The sequence below is a fragment of the Chroicocephalus ridibundus genome, chromosome 2 (assembly GCF_963924245.1).
Source record: "Chroicocephalus ridibundus chromosome 2, bChrRid1.1, whole genome shotgun sequence".
Lineage (NCBI taxonomy): Eukaryota > Metazoa > Chordata > Aves > Charadriiformes > Laridae > Chroicocephalus > Chroicocephalus ridibundus.
In genome coordinates, this window is record NC_086285.1 from 46,684,621 (window position 1) to 46,699,746 (window position 15,126).

At 47.3% G+C, this 15,126-nt stretch overlaps 1 protein-coding gene across 1 annotated transcript; it reads right to left on the reverse strand.

The window, feature by feature from the left end:
* Positions 1-9,976: 9,976 nt before the first annotated feature.
* Positions 9,977-13,411, reverse strand: RPL14 (ribosomal protein L14). The gene is made up of 6 exons (XM_063325278.1): positions 13,312-13,411; positions 12,722-12,823; positions 11,984-12,078; positions 11,188-11,287; positions 10,762-10,815; positions 9,977-10,158 (listed from the first exon to the last, which is right to left on the reverse strand). The coding sequence occupies exons 1-6, from the start codon at positions 13,312-13,314 to the stop codon at positions 10,000-10,002; spliced, it is 513 nt and encodes a 170-aa protein (XP_063181348.1). The 5' UTR covers positions 13,315-13,411; the 3' UTR covers positions 9,977-9,999.
* Between the last annotated feature and the right edge of the window lie 1,715 nt (positions 13,412-15,126).

Genomic DNA, 15,126 nt, shown 5'->3' on the forward strand with positions numbered 1-15,126 from the left:
CTCCATTTCCTAGACCAGCCCACCTTTCCCCTGCTTGTCCTCACAAAGAAATACCTGTCGCGGAAGGATGGAAATAGGCCGATTTATTTTTTGTTCCCTGTAAATATTTTTTTCTTTCCCTTTCTGTCCCAGTGGACCTGCATTCATTTCTCCCTTGGGAGCTAAAGACGGGCAGCGGAGAGGGGACAGATTGCAAGAGCTGACAAGGAACCGAAAGCTGTTCCGCCTCTAAGAAAGTAAAGTCGAAGCGTTTTATTCTCCTTTTTAGAAAAGTGTGAGGCTCTAATAGGTTTGAGGGACTATGAATATGACTTTCCACATATGCCAAGATAATTATAAGCTTGAATGGATTTCTGAGACCCAAACCCTACCCAGATAAATTACTGCCTATCAGCTACTGATTAGAAATGAGCTGCTCAGAGAGCCTTCAAATTTCTCTTCTCCCTCCCCCCCCCCCCACTATCTCTTATATCTGTTGGTAATGGGCCTCTTTAGTAACGAGCAGCTATAGAGGAGACCCTGATACTTCAGCCTTCCCTTGCAGCCGCTGTGAAAAAGATGGGAAATTAAGGCTGTAGGGATCGAGCTGGATGGGGAGAGAGCTGGGCTCCCGCTCAGCGCTGTGGGTCTGGGTCTGGCACTGGGACCCAGAAGATGCTGAGAAGCAGATAAGCTGCAAAATTGAGCTTTGCATCTGGTTTCGGAGCGTAGACACATACCTGTGCCCCTCTTCCCCAGCCAGTGTCCCTAAAGGAGACAAGCCCCGAGTTCCTAACATAAAGAAAATGCTGGATATGGGTGATTTCTTTCATTGCGTTGTGTGTGTGGGAACAGACTCTTGCATCTCAGGTTTTCTTCATTGTTTACGTATGGAATATGTCCACACATGGAAATAAGCCCACCCAGGCCACTTTTGGAACACACTGAATTTCCATAAACACACTGAAGAAGCTGCACACCCCCAATCCGATGATAACTAGAGTAAATTAATGCTGCCCGGGCTGCTTTTGTCATCGTTTTTCTGACTCGAGACAAAAGGCAGGGGGTCAAATCCTGAAAGGAGACAAATCCTTTATAAGCAGTGTTTAAGATGCCAGAGAAAACAGTAACATCTGCAGAGGAACCACACGTTCCCTGAGCACACGGGCTTTATGCCTCCCACAAATACCTATTGTATCCTCCTTGCTATCGTGACTCAAATGCAAGTATACGGAGGAAGGGACAAAGAGTTATTAAGTCCTTCACAGGTGATTACTCATTCCTCCGGCTTACATTTTACGTAAGTGCTAGAAACTCTGGACCGCTTGTCAGACCACAGCATTGTTTTTGCAGGACATGAACTGCGATGATTCAAATGAGTTAGGGTTTTCTTTTCATTTTTTAACTTCTCGGGGCTATTTTTAAAGCTCTCCCATCTTCAGCCAGAAATAGTTCTTACCACCCATGTCCAAGACATTTACTGTGTTATTAGAGAAGCAACCGTTTCCTAGCCTGCTCCACCAAGAAAAGGCAGCTTTCGTGATTGCTCCGCATCACCAATGGTCTGTCGGCCTCTGTCCTCCACCAACTTTTGGAAATGACTGAACTTCAGTCTCATGTGAGAGCAGACAGTCGCTGAGAACCCGCCTATGTTGTGACAACCCAAGCCCACGGGAGAAGCCAAACCCGCCGGGGCGGTGCGACACAGGTGCCCCATAGGACACCCGTCCCCCTGGGTTCCCTCGGTCCCAGCAGCTGCCATAGCACCCTGAACTTGAACACTGAGTTTCTACCCATATCTCATCCTAGACACCTCTGTCCTCTTCAGAGTCCATCCTTCTTGAGGCGGAGACCCCAACCTCTCTCCATACAAGCCTTAATTTTTCTTCCACTCTTTCTGCCTTCTAGATACAAAGCCCAGCACTCGGATGAATCAGAAACACCATTTTCTTGGACCATGACCACGTAAACCGAGGGATTCAGATGTCTCTTTATTATTTACTATCCCCCTAATCCTGCACCATCTGCAAACTTTACTAGCAAATAAATGCGTGCGTGCATCTGTGTATCCTTAACTTGATCGTTGTTTTAAAATAGTGGATGTTGGATGCAGAACAATTCCACCCCCCAGTGTAAAAAAGCTTTAGCACCGATGTCTCATTTCGAGGTCTGTTGTTGAGACAGTTTCTCATCTAATATGTAAAGCAGTCCCCCTAAATGATACCATTTGCGAAACCAAAATGGCATATGGTGCTGCACCCGTTGCCTTGGAGACACCCAAATGTCCCCTGCCAGCACAGATGCCGCCGTCTCCTCGGGAAGGTAACAAGTTTCTCTGACCATGAAACCACGTTAGCTGGCAATCCTTACACTCTTCGCTCCTCGCTCCTTCCTGACAAAGACTTCGTTTAGGCATCCACCCGTGCTACCGCATTCACAGAAGGAAAAGCTACAGACAAGCCTGGGAAAACGCCACTGGAAACTGCGTAGCATCACAACCAAAAAAATAAATCCTGCACAGTTGCAAAATTGCTGCTCAAATTATTTGGGCTGAGAGGGGGCTAAGAATTAGCACTGGTGGTTCAGAGAGCTGCTCGGCTCATTCCCTTGGCTTCTTGAGCGGGAGTTGTCCAAGCTCATCTTACTCGGGGGGTGCCTTGGGAGAGGCGAGGAGACGCGGTGGGGCTCCGCGGGGAACAGCCCAGCTCCTCCCCGCCTGCTCTCGCGCCTCCCAGGCAGGGACGGGGCCAACGCAGGTTTTCCTGCACCATCCACAGCTCCGTGCATGGCTTCAAACTGCAGACGGATGACTTTTAGGAAGCCGGAAAGGGAGCGCGGATGGTGCCGGGCTGGAGGACGGAGCAGGGCTGCCTGCGATTGACGTCAGAACGCAACTGGTGTGGTTTGCACGGGTGCTGCAGAGCGTCACTGCGGCTCTCTCCGAGACCTTTCCACAGAGAGAAAACTCGCTTCCTACCTCTGCATGGGAACAGAGCCTGCCCTCCTGGATTCACTGCGGATGCGCCGGTGTCCCAAGCTCGGGGGGCATCAAACTAAAATACGACTTTGTTTCCCTCTGAGCATCTCAGCAAACCTCCAGCTCTAACCTGCGGGATCGGATAGAAACAAGGCAAAAATTAACACAAGCTAACGCACAGAACATTTTCCCCGCAAAAAAAAGAGAGAGAAAACAAGACAGAAGCAATCTGTTTCTTTTCCTGGAAGTAGTTATTGGCATATGCTTGAGTTGGGTCCACAAAGACACTGTATTGGCTGTTTATATACCTTTGCATTAGGGAAAGTCCTCTGTCACTCTGATGGTAGAACAGAAGAAAATGTATGCATTAACACATGGAGCAATCAGGCAGTATTTAATCCGAAAGCTTTGAATTGTGGCTGCTGAAAATAGGGCCTGACCAAACATATGGGCTCATGAATCTTTCCTGACAGAAGCGAGAAGTGGAGCCTCCTGCTTATAAATTGGTCATGAATAAATTTAGGTTGACAATTAAAAAGTTTCTCATAATCAGAGGAATTAAGTTCTGGGAACTTTCAGACAGGAGAAGGAGTGGGCTGGGAACCTCTGTCGCACCCCTGTGGAGCAGCGTAGGAGAGGAGAGGGGGAATCCTGAAGGCTTGGAGCATTCATCCTGTCCGCACCCCCAGGAATTGCTTTCTATCATCTCTTAATGATACAAAACAATAGCCCTGGAGTCAAGCTCCTCGTAGGCTTCGAGTAGAAGCAAGCCCCAGATGGTCAGAAAGAAAGGCCAGATTGTCAGGGGCTACCCTGCTCCAGGCTGTAGGTCCCGTTCCAAGGACCATAAGGACACCAAATCTCCTGCGTGCACAGTGACCCAGGGCTGTCGGCAGTGCCTGTGGCCCTGGGCGCTCTCATCCTGCGGCACGGCATTGGGACTTTTCTGCTGCTCACAATCTCAAACTTGCTATAGGATGCTGGAGAGCGTTTGGCACCGTGCAGTGTGTGGATGCTTTTAAGTCTCCCAGTGGAATAACTGTCCTATGACACAATTGCCCACTTTGACATTTAATGGCGACTCTGATGGTCCTCCAAATACCAAGTCATGGCACTCTGAATGAGGACATGTCGCAACTCACCTCCTTTCCATGGGCTCCTGTGTGAAGTAACATTTTCTCACCTTCATCCCCGAGCTTATAGCTGGCACGGATGCCTGCCACGCGGCGTGATGGGGCTGGATAGTAGCTCCCGTCTCAAACGCTGGTTCATCCTCACAGTAGGAGACTGGTTTAAAACCCTAAACAGCAGTTTTCTACACAGCGGCAGTGAATTTCTAGAGTATGTTACCATGAAACTGTGGAGGGAGGTAGTGTAAGCAGACTCAAAAGACTGAAAGAATTAATGGAAAGTAGATCTAAGAGGGACGCTAAGGGGAACATGCAGAGGTGTATCATCTTGCACCCCTAATCCTGCTATTGTAGATGCTGGGGAACTGCAAGGGGAGGGACCAAACTCGTATTCTTTCCCTACACAGCGTCTCCCATCAGCAGTGTCAGAGACCCAGGCTAGGGTTAGATGGACCCAGCAGAGCATGGCTTATGCTCCCAACGGGGCTGCCAGCAAACCTAGTCTCCATCTCTGGAGACTTTCAAAACCCGCTTGAACACGTTCCTGTGCAACCTGCTCTAGGTGACCCTGCTCTGGCAGGGGGGCTGGACTAGATGATCTCCAGAGGTCCCTTCCAACCCTACCATTCTGTGATTCTAGCGCAGTTCAGTGCCAATGAGAAAGCTCAGTGCAGCCACAACCAAGCGGCTGTTCCTACCTGTCGACTCATTTATGCACGCCTTTGCCTTCTGAAGAGCAATCCAAAACCCAAAACCACGTGGTGAGCGGGGCGGACCGGGGAGAGCAAAGGCATCCAGAAGACCACACCGCTGTGCCATGGCAGGGACTGTGCCCCACTTCTTGTGAAGCTATGGGTTGGAGCAGCACATCAATCCCCACATCTCCCCGTTTGTATCCCTTATGTCCTGACGCCTGCCTCTCAAGCAGAACCGTGGCACGACCAGCAGAGGTCGGGCATATCCACTGCATGCACGTATTTGCTTCCAAGGTCACATTGAGGTGGCTGGGAGTTGGGGCAGCCCGTTCACATCTGGGATGGGGACCTGCATGCATCGCCAACAGCAGCAGCTTGACAGCCTCCCCCTGGACCTTGAAAAATGCTCTAAGCAACCAGAGCAAAAATGATGCCACTTTCAGCTAGTCAGACTTAATTTACTTCATTATGCCGTAAACTCTCTGATTTATTTTTTTTCCATTATCCACAGAGACTTCCAGGATGAGCTAAGACTCACATGTGCAATGCGAATGAGACAAGCGGTAGAAATAAAAATAAAAGATAAACAACCAGAAAAAAAAAAGAAAAATGAAAAAAAAAAAATCCCTTTAAAGTTATCCAGGGTCTCCAGGGAGGAAGAGAAGGAAGAAGGAAAGGAAAAAGCCCACAAGCCTATTTCCCATCCTTTCTTCAGATCACCTTTGTACAGCATCTGACTGCAACAACACAGCTAGCAATGGCCCCTTCTTTTGTTTGATGGCTTTTCTAAATAGGAGGTTCGAAGAGTGGCTCTGAAAAGTCTCGGCTGCTGAGTTATTATTGTGAAAAATATTCAGATGTTGTGCCCTCCCACTGGGTGTCCTCAGGTAAAGCTCCAGCTGATCTCAAAGAAAACATTCTTTCATGCAATTTAAATGTGAACTCTGTTACTTTTTCAAAGCACCTACCATTTCCATCAAAGCAGAGCCTCCTGGGGAGATCCTGCCATAGAAACCTTTATCAGCGGCACAGTGCCCCAAAACACCGCCCGCGCTCCGCAAGCGCACCAAAAAGCGGACGGGAGGGAGGAGCTCAGCTCTGCTGAGAGCCACGATGAGGTGGCCAGAGCCTGTCCCCACCGTGTGCAAGGAGCCCTGTCCCCAAACAGCTGCAGAACAAAATATCCTGAAAAATACCCTCGTACCAGGAAACCACTGGGGAAATGTTAAAGCGCACTTCCTCTGCAATAACAACTAGGTCAACGCATCTCCTGCAGGAGGAAGTGGCTCTGCGCTGGTGGCAACGGCATAATTTCTAGGCCGGTAATCAGCACAAAGAGCTGACTGCAGGTGGAAGACTTCTCTAATTGGGATGCACATAGTGGTTTGAAAGCCTCTGGGGGAGGAGGGAGAGTTTGCCGCGAAGACTTACCTGGAGACCGCTCAGAGTGGTTTATGATCGCTGGAAGTGTGGCGAGGGGAAACTGACCCACTCTTCGCTTATTTAAAACAAGAGTATGACACAGCGGCACAAACTGAAGGCTGGGCCAAATTCCCGCTCAAGGACACAATGAACTGGAAGTTGCACAGCATCCAAGAATGAAGCCTGTTAGGAGTTCAGGGAAAACCAGATGGGGGTATGGACCAGTATCCACAGGGCCAATGCCCGGTTTAGGAACTTCAGCACAACCAGGGATGCAGCGCTTAACCACATAAAAGCAGATCTTTCTGCTTCAGAGAAGGAAATCCCAGTACAAACTCGAAAGTACATGAGTTGCGACAACAGCATATCCGACTTCAAGCTCAAAACAACACTAAAAACTATTTCTGAATTTAAAGAAAAAAAACAACAGAAATTATACAAAGGAAGAACCAAAAGCCGAAGACCTGAAATGAGGAGAGCCCCAGCCATCCCCATAATTTGCTCCACTTACCACTTCTTGCTCATGAACTGTAGTTACTCATATACCAATAATGCTGTGAATAGAAATTGGCACCTTTTCATCTCGATGAAAGGCACGTGGAATTCTCAGAGACACGTTATGAAGGTGGGTAGGGGGAAAGGAGAGAAACGCGCAGGGCTGGAAACATTTAACAGGCACTACAAGTGAAGGGAGACAAAATAAACGGAGGGAATCCAGCTGTAAAACAGCTCTGACTTGCCCCAAGCCCCTGGTCAGCATCAGTGGCGCAGAAGTAGTTCAAAACAGACGGGATTGTCTACGATTACCACACAGGTAACTACAAGACCAAAGGATTTGAAAACGTCATGGTCCTCACCAAGCAAACCTCGACTGAAGGACAGTTTGAGTACTGGTATTTGAAAACCAGGAAGATCAGTAAATCCAGATATTCCTCTTCCAGGTCTATTATATCTCAAAAAAAAATTGAAGCACATTCAGATGCCAAACACAGGATCACACATGTTTAGACAAGAACCAAGAGCACTTAAATTTAGCCTTCTTTCTTTTTTTTTTTTAAAAAAAAAGAAATATACATCAACAGCAAATCACTTGGGCCAGAACTGCAGCTGGTTCACAGGAACAGATTTTACACCTTTCAGCTACAGATTATACTAAGGGGTCCAATCCTATTCCTGTAACTGCTTGTGTCTCCCAGACTTTGCAGCACAGAGATTAGGTCCGGGTGTCCCTACTATTGCTATCAATTTAGGAATTACGGCGATATCTGCTGATCTGAGGAGTGATATGGACATGGTGCATTCCCCTCTCCGCCCCCAGCCAGCCCCCTACATCTTCTGCATGAAACGAGAAAATAAAACACTGGGACTTTAAGCTTTTTCTAAAGAGCAGATCCTATTTCTTCACACTCAGCTCCACAAAGTAAATTTAAGAACTATATCCTTAGTCCAGCAAAGTGCATCTTAGTCAACAATAAAGGCAAAATAAAGAATTGGATAAGCATGTCCATTGTTCTTAAACGTTTGTGCCATGCCCTTTGTCTGGCGCTGTTCCTTGCTCGGAGAGGCAGCACGGATGTCTGGTTTGGGTGAGCCTTAGGAACAATCTTGTAAAGAACTAACGTTGCCATCGTGTGGTAACCTTCAGAAACAAAACTGTACTTTTCTGTATCCCAGAAACAGGACAAACCAGCAGAGACAGCACAAGGATCGTGGATTGAAAGGAAGGTGGACTATGGACATGACACAGAGCTGCAGGTTTCGGAGAGGTTTCACGAGTTGCAGAAAGGAGCACCAGATGCTGCTCACACGGAACACACTGCCAGAAAGACAGCGCAGGTACCGAAGACCAGTATATTCCATTATTTCTCTCCTCTACTTCCCTCCAAATTCTAAAAAAAACGGTATTTTCACAGAAGCAGCTGATGGCAGACACAGTGTTATAAACCCAAGTTTTCTCCTAAGGCACATAACGCTCTCTCGTCCTCTCTCACCCTCTCAGTGTCTTAATCCCCAATGGCCCTCTCCGCCAGCACATCCCTTTCGATGGCACGGTGACACAAGCAGCCCACAGGCAGGCAGCCCTGCCTCCCTCCCTCTCAGCACGTTATAAGGTTCCTGGTTAAGGCAACCAACAGCTGCCAGGCAGCTTGGCAGGTTACAGCACACTTCTGTCATCCAAACATTTCAGATACCTCCGTAGCTGCTGAGCGGTATCGGTGGGAATGAAAACACTGGACAAGTTGCTGCAGTCATAGCCAAAGTTATTCCCTAGAAGCAAGTACCTTTACAAACGAGCAAATGTAGAAAAAGCATCTGGGAGCTCATTACGATTGAAGGCACATCTATTTCCTCTACAGGCACTTTTACCAAGTTTTCTCCTGTCTTACATAACTGAGCTTCACAGTAGTCCATAAAAAGCCTCAAAGAACCCTAAGGAAAAACTCTTTCACCTTAAAGGACCTGCAGGTTGATATACCTTTCAAGTCACTTTCAAGTTAAAGAGTTGCAGAGTAGGTGGATTTAATCACTTTAAAATCAAGATCTCCAGGTGCTTGAACATGGGGGTTTTAATCCCAATTTGCATAATTTCTGATTATTTTTTTCCCCTTAGTTGTTATATCCATCCATATAAACCATGTGCTTGAACTCAATTTCCAAAGGCGTATAAATAGCTCAACAACACTGTTTAGTTTTTAAAGTGTTTGAGCATACAGAGGCCTAATTCTGGCTAAAATAAACAACAATAACCACGTAACTACTTAAAAGCACAGATTTGTAAAAGCACATGCTTATCAATGTATATGACAATACATTTAAAGGTCTTACAACCTTTGTTTTTTAAAATATATATTCTCCCTCCTCCACTTTATATTTGACTGTAAAAATAATTTCCTTTTCAATTATAAGACATCTCAGACTTCTGCAATTTCTTCATTCAACATGAAGAAAATATATCCCCTGCCAACAAACTACACAGGAGAAAACAGGAAAACATGGATGCTGACACTCAGAGATATGTAAACATTATTTTATAGTGCAAACACCAAATCAAGCACTTCAGCGTTTCAGATGGATCGAGCAATAATTTTTAGGTCATGTCCCCTTTTACTTAATAGTTTTGTTTAAAAAGCAGGAATTATATGCTGCATAGTTTAAGGAACTGCCATTAGGCTCAGGTTTCAATATAAACTCTTAACTTTAAACATTCTGAAAAGTGAGCATGTTAAACACAAGTCACCAATTTCTATCTTGTAACTGTGCATACAGGACAACTGGTTGTTAGACACTTTTTTTGGAAAATATGGATTAATGTAAAGCCCTTGAACAGCAATTTGCCAGTCTTTCAAACACCAACACACTTACAGTCTAACCAGAACACATACTTTCAGTTTATGCCTTAATTTATAAAGTTAGTGTAATTGATTATTTCTAATCTTTCACACCCAAGACCGTGCAAATAATTTTGTTCATTCCCAACTATTTCAATAGCAGACTGCTTTAAAAATGTCAGGATCCTACCTAATTGCAGTAACTGGGTATGCAAATATTTCAAGTGGAACGGTGTATAGAGTACTGCGCAGTCTGTACGGTCAACTTCACAGAACGTGACAAAAAACACATCGGTGTGTTCCAGGGAAACACAAGAACCCAACACTTGGACATTAATAAACGACACGGACAACAATTCTTTGTCAGAAGCAGAGTGAACTTATGATTACAACTCAGATCAGATGTTTAACCATTTGTTAAAGAACCAGAACAAGGACACAAAGTCATACATAACTAGAAGTTCATTTTATTTCTGCACCTTCTGGGCCTTCTGCACCTTCGCTGACTTCTGTGCCTTCTCTGGCTTCTCTGATTTCTCTGACTTCTCTGGTTTCTCTGGCTTCTTGCCTTTTTTAGAAGCCAGCCTCTGGAGCTTCTTCATTTCGTGCTTGATGATCCTGTTTCTCTGTAAAAGAGGAAAATGTTTACTATTCATCAGAATGAAAACAGCAACAGCTCCTAAATATCCTGAAATATTTCATAAATAGTATGAATATTTATGAAATGTTATTAATTTCAATTCTAAGCTTTCAGATTCTGTCCCTTTTGATAATCACCCTTTGCTAACCCATTACATTTATATTATATAGTCAAAAGATTTACCACATATTACATTTAAAATGCCAAATTCTACCTAAAACTGTTCTGATCTACCAAGTGGAGAAGATCGTTCTGGCTGGCAACTTGGTCACTCCAGTATTTCATGTGTAATGACTTTCATTACAGAATGAAATACTAACAGCGACACGTCAAGAATATCTGATTTCATCAGCAGGGAGTTCCTTCCTCAGCTATAACTTGGAGGACTGACACACAGAGCATGTAGGTTCAAGTTTGATCAACTACTGAAAAGAAAGCAGTGGCCAAAGAAGCATGAAAAATTCAAGACATTCACATACATTGTCGCTCCATAACCCAAGCCAGCTATAAACTACTAACATCTGTATGTGACTCTAAAGTGAAAGGTACAAGCACTAACCCCCAAAAGAAGCGACACTCAAACACTTACCATTTTCTTTGCTTTCATAACCTTGTAGCGGTCGAAGTCAGTCATTTTGGCTTTCTGTTTGAAAAGAATCAGTCATGAAGCTCTGATACATACATATGCAAGTAGTAAAAGTCAGCGTTTCAAAGCATTCTGCAAGTAACTCTGATCATCTCCAAATTGGGCTTAGCTGCACATCTGGAACTAGTTCACTATTTAAGGCCTTTGCCAGGAAGTGTTGGTGCAGGTGGTTATAAAAATGACTGAACAAAGCCATCTTTAATGTTAAAATAAAAGAAGTTGAAGCTGATAGGTAGGAACTTTTAATCCATGCCTTGCCTATTTTTATCTTAGCCCACAATTGAAAATACATAGCTTATTAGATTGCACCTAATTTTAATAAGCAGAAGCAGTACAATGTGTGTTACTCATCCACTGAAAAACTGTTACCTTTTCTCGGGCTTCAATCTTCTTTGCCCATCTTGTGGCTGCCCATTTTTCATTTATATTTTCCTTCTCCCAGGCAAGTCGCACACACTTCTGACGAGCACTGCATTAGAACAGTCACAAAATTATATCCACAGTCTTTATAAAAAATGGTTCTCTCTGATGCTGGCCCACCACGTTTCATAAAAGGAAAGATCTACATTACTTCAGAACTTACTTAAGTCAACGCCACATACATCACTATGGCCTAATTAACACTTTGTTGTGCAAATGCTTTGGTAGGACAGAACGGAGTGACTCCCAAGAGGCATACCCAAGCACTATTCCTAACACTGCTTCAGAATCAGAAAGTCAGCTATTTTTGTTTCTAAATTACAGAAACTCATATAGTAACTAAGCCAAAGAGAACAGACTGAGTTCTCCCGCAATTCCAGTGTAGTTCTGTAAGCATCTGTCTGAAGGCGACCTAAGCAATAACAAAAGCAAAACTGCACAGTATTAACTGCAACTGTTTCCCCCACACCATCCACTCCACAACTACCTGCAAGCTGTCTGAGACAGTCTGCTATTTCCTTTGCTCCTGAAGAGCAGCCGTCAGCCAATACTGGTAACGAAAACTTGTATGTATTTAACTGTGATAATGCAGCCTGCCAAACTTTTGTTGGGCACACATGTTAATCCATTGATTTAATGTTGTATGAACTTTCTAGATTTAGTAAGCATCAGATCACATAATTCAGGCATCAAGTGACAGCACGTGTTTTTTTTACACAGGTCAAAAAAAATGCAAGCAACTCACCTGTGTGGGAACTTGAGAACAAAGTCAGTCAGCTGCATGCACTTGAACGGCATAGCCTGCCTTCTGACACCACTGCAGGGGCCATCAACTAGTGCCTGAAAAAGGAAAACAAACATGGAGGTTTTGTAGCAGTTTTCCCATCATACTTGATTTAGACAGCAGCTTCCTAATAAGGTATGAACAGTATCTTGACAACAATGGTCCAAAACTGAAATAAATGTTATGCAGACAAAACCCAGTATTTCAAGTCTTGCATACGCAACACATGCTTTACAGAAAGAATTTTAAAGTCCCATCTTTGTCTTTGGGGAAAAAAAAAAAAAAACCAAACACAACAAACCGAACTTTAAAAAAGGCACACCAAACTAAGATGACATACTTTATCACTTTTTCCTAACTTTTTCAGGAAAATTAAGGGAAAAAGAGTCCCCTAGCCCAAAGATTTTCTTAAAACATACATTAATGCCATTCCATTCATAACTTTTAGACTCCAACGGACATCACTTGTCCACTTCTACTCCTAGGAAACACAGCAGAGAGGGGAACATATCACTTGTCAGTGAAAAAAGCTTGCTACTGCAAGGTTCAAACACAACAGCTGTTAAATATCATTTTTGTCAATCGCTTATTTCATTGAAAAATCTTTTCACAGTAAGTCTCCTTTAAAATCTACACACTTAGCGTACAAGCTTCTACAAAGACGGAATGAAAACAAAGAGCACAGCGCTCTTCGCTTACCCTGTTTTGGTCGATAACATCCACGATGGCCACCAGCTTGCCAGCATGCGGCCCGAAAGAAATGAAGGCAACTCTGCCAATCTCGACGAAGCGCTTGAACACCTGGGAGCGGACAGAGTCGACAGGAATTAGGCGAAAATACACCCGAGGCCGTTGCTAGCTTCAAGGCTCTCGATGCCTTTGAAGCGGGTTACCAAGCTTACCGACTGCACGGAATCCCCGCGGCTTGAGCAAAGGGCCAAGGGGGAGGCCGGGCCCACGGGGAGGCCGGGCCCACGGGGAGGCCCACAACTACTTTTCCCCGTCCCCGCGTGAAGGCCGCGGTCACACGTCAGGAAGAAGCTCCGAGCCCCGCGGGCCGCAAAGAGCCAGGAGCGGCCACGCCGGCTCCGGCCCTACCCGGGCCCGCCCAAAGGCCGCATGAGGGGCCCGCTCCAGGCCCAGCGCGCCTGAGGCGGCCGCGGCCTTTCCCCCCCACGCCCGCCCCCGCCGCCCCCTCCCTGCCTCCCGGCTCCCCCCCCCACCGCCAGAGCCGGGCCGGAGGCGGGGGGAGACCGCCGTGGCGGGGAGACCCCGCAGCCCGCACGTACCATGATGGCCGCCCGCGAGCAGAAAGGGAAGGGCGGCCCCGCCGGCGCCCGGAAACCGGCTTCCCCCCCCCCGCCCCGCGCCGTCACTGCGCATGCGCGGAGGCGGGGCGCGCCTGACGCCGGGCGGGGGTGCGCATGCGCAGGGCGCCGCCGGTACGCACGCGCTCCGCGGGGGGGGGGGGGACGCGCGTGGAGGCGGCGGACGGGCGTTTGTACGCGCATGCGCAGTGGCGGGTGGGCGGTGGGTGAGGGCAGGCGGTGCTGCGCCGCTCGCTGCGGTCCGGGAGCTGCCGTTCCTCCCCGAGCTCGGGGAGTTGGGGGGCTAAGGACAGTCTCGGTGCTCCTGAGGCGGGCAAGGCAGCGGTTTGGGTTGCAGCCGCCGCGAGGGAGGGACCCGGGTGGCGGAGAGGAGGGCGGGTGCGCAGGCCGCGTCCGTGCCGAGGGAAGGGTGGCGGGCTGGTCATGCGTGAGCGCAGGAGAAAGCTCTCGACCGGCGCGCTGCGAGGCAATGTGCTAAGATTGCTCTGCTGTTCGAAAGGCAGAACGTTTTGATGAGGGGATGAGTGAAAAAACACCCCAAGACCGCGCGTTTTTTCACATCACAGGGCAGAACTGGCCCCGGAGTTGAAAGCAGTGTGGCGACAGGCTGTGGGTACAACGGAGCAAGCAAAATGGGCTTGTGAAGGAGGCAGGAGTGGCACACGTTCAGAACAAACTCCTAAAGAGCGTAAACCCAGCATTATAATTCAGTTTATTAGGTGATGCCACCTGATGGTGAAAAGCTTGTGGTTTGAAAACAAACAATCATAGAATGGTTCGGTTGGAAGGGACGTTAAAGATCACCTAGCTCCAACCCCCTGCCATGGGCAGGGACACCTCCCACTAGACCAGGCTGCTCAAAGCCCCATCCAGCCTGGCCTTGAACACCTCCAGGGATGGGGCGTCCACAGCTTCCCTGGGCAACCTGTTCCAGTGCCTCACCACCCTCAACAGGAAAAAATTTCTTCCTGATATCTAATCTAAGGAAGAGAAACATGAATTGTCTCCGCAGTGGGGGAGCAACGCGCCATAGGCAGAAGTCAGGTGCCTGGCCTTGACTTCCACCAGTGCTGCCACCACGGAAGCGCAGGCACGCTGCCAGATGACCGCGTTCTCTCCCATCTCCAGAGGCACGTGCAGGGCAGCTCTGGTTTCATTGCTGGGTGCCTGTTGCCACACGAATGGCATTTCCTAGAGAGCGAGGGCACAGCGCGGGGACCTTTCCAGCCTGGAGCAGAGTGGCAGAGACAGCGTGCTGGCTGGAGAGACATCCTATGGAAGAGACGTCGCATGGGACGACCAGCCAAAGAGCATCCTCCCAGCGCTGCAGGAGCCCAGCCCAGTACTCTACGTGGAGCTCCCCTTCTTGCAGCTGTGCCGCCGAGGGAAGGAGAAGCAGGCAGCGAGGGGCCCTGCGGAACACCAGGGCACGGCAGAACAGCTGCACGGGCAAGTGTCGGCTTACTGGGACGGCTTTGAGGGACACGCGTTGAGATACTGACATGCGTGCGGATCATGTTTTGTAGGATTTTCACTTGCATAAACATCAGCCAAAACGTTTGGTATGAGAAGAAGAGCTTTGAGAGCAGCGAAGTGTAAGCAAAATATACTGCAGAGCAGTGCTGGGAAATAGGTCTGACCTTCAGCAGCGGAATGAAACATCCCAATTTAGCTCTCTAAAGCATAGTGTTTATTGTTTGTACAGTTTTGCTTTGATAATGAAAGAGAGGAAGTAAAAAATACACTTAAGCCATTTTAAACAGTGCAGATGTTTTA

What these genes read in the sequence shown, in the direction of transcription:
- RPL14 (XM_063325278.1), bottom strand. An exon ending in GTTCTCAAGTTCCCACACAG is followed by an intron (nt 11,288 to 11,983) that starts GTGAGTTGCTTG and finishes GTTCTAATGCAG; the next exon opens with TGCTCGTCAGAAGTGTGTGC. An exon ending in AGATTGAAGCCCGAGAAAAG is followed by an intron (nt 10,816 to 11,187) that starts GTAACAGTTTTT and finishes CTTTTCAAACAG; the next exon opens with AAAGCCAAAATGACTGACTT.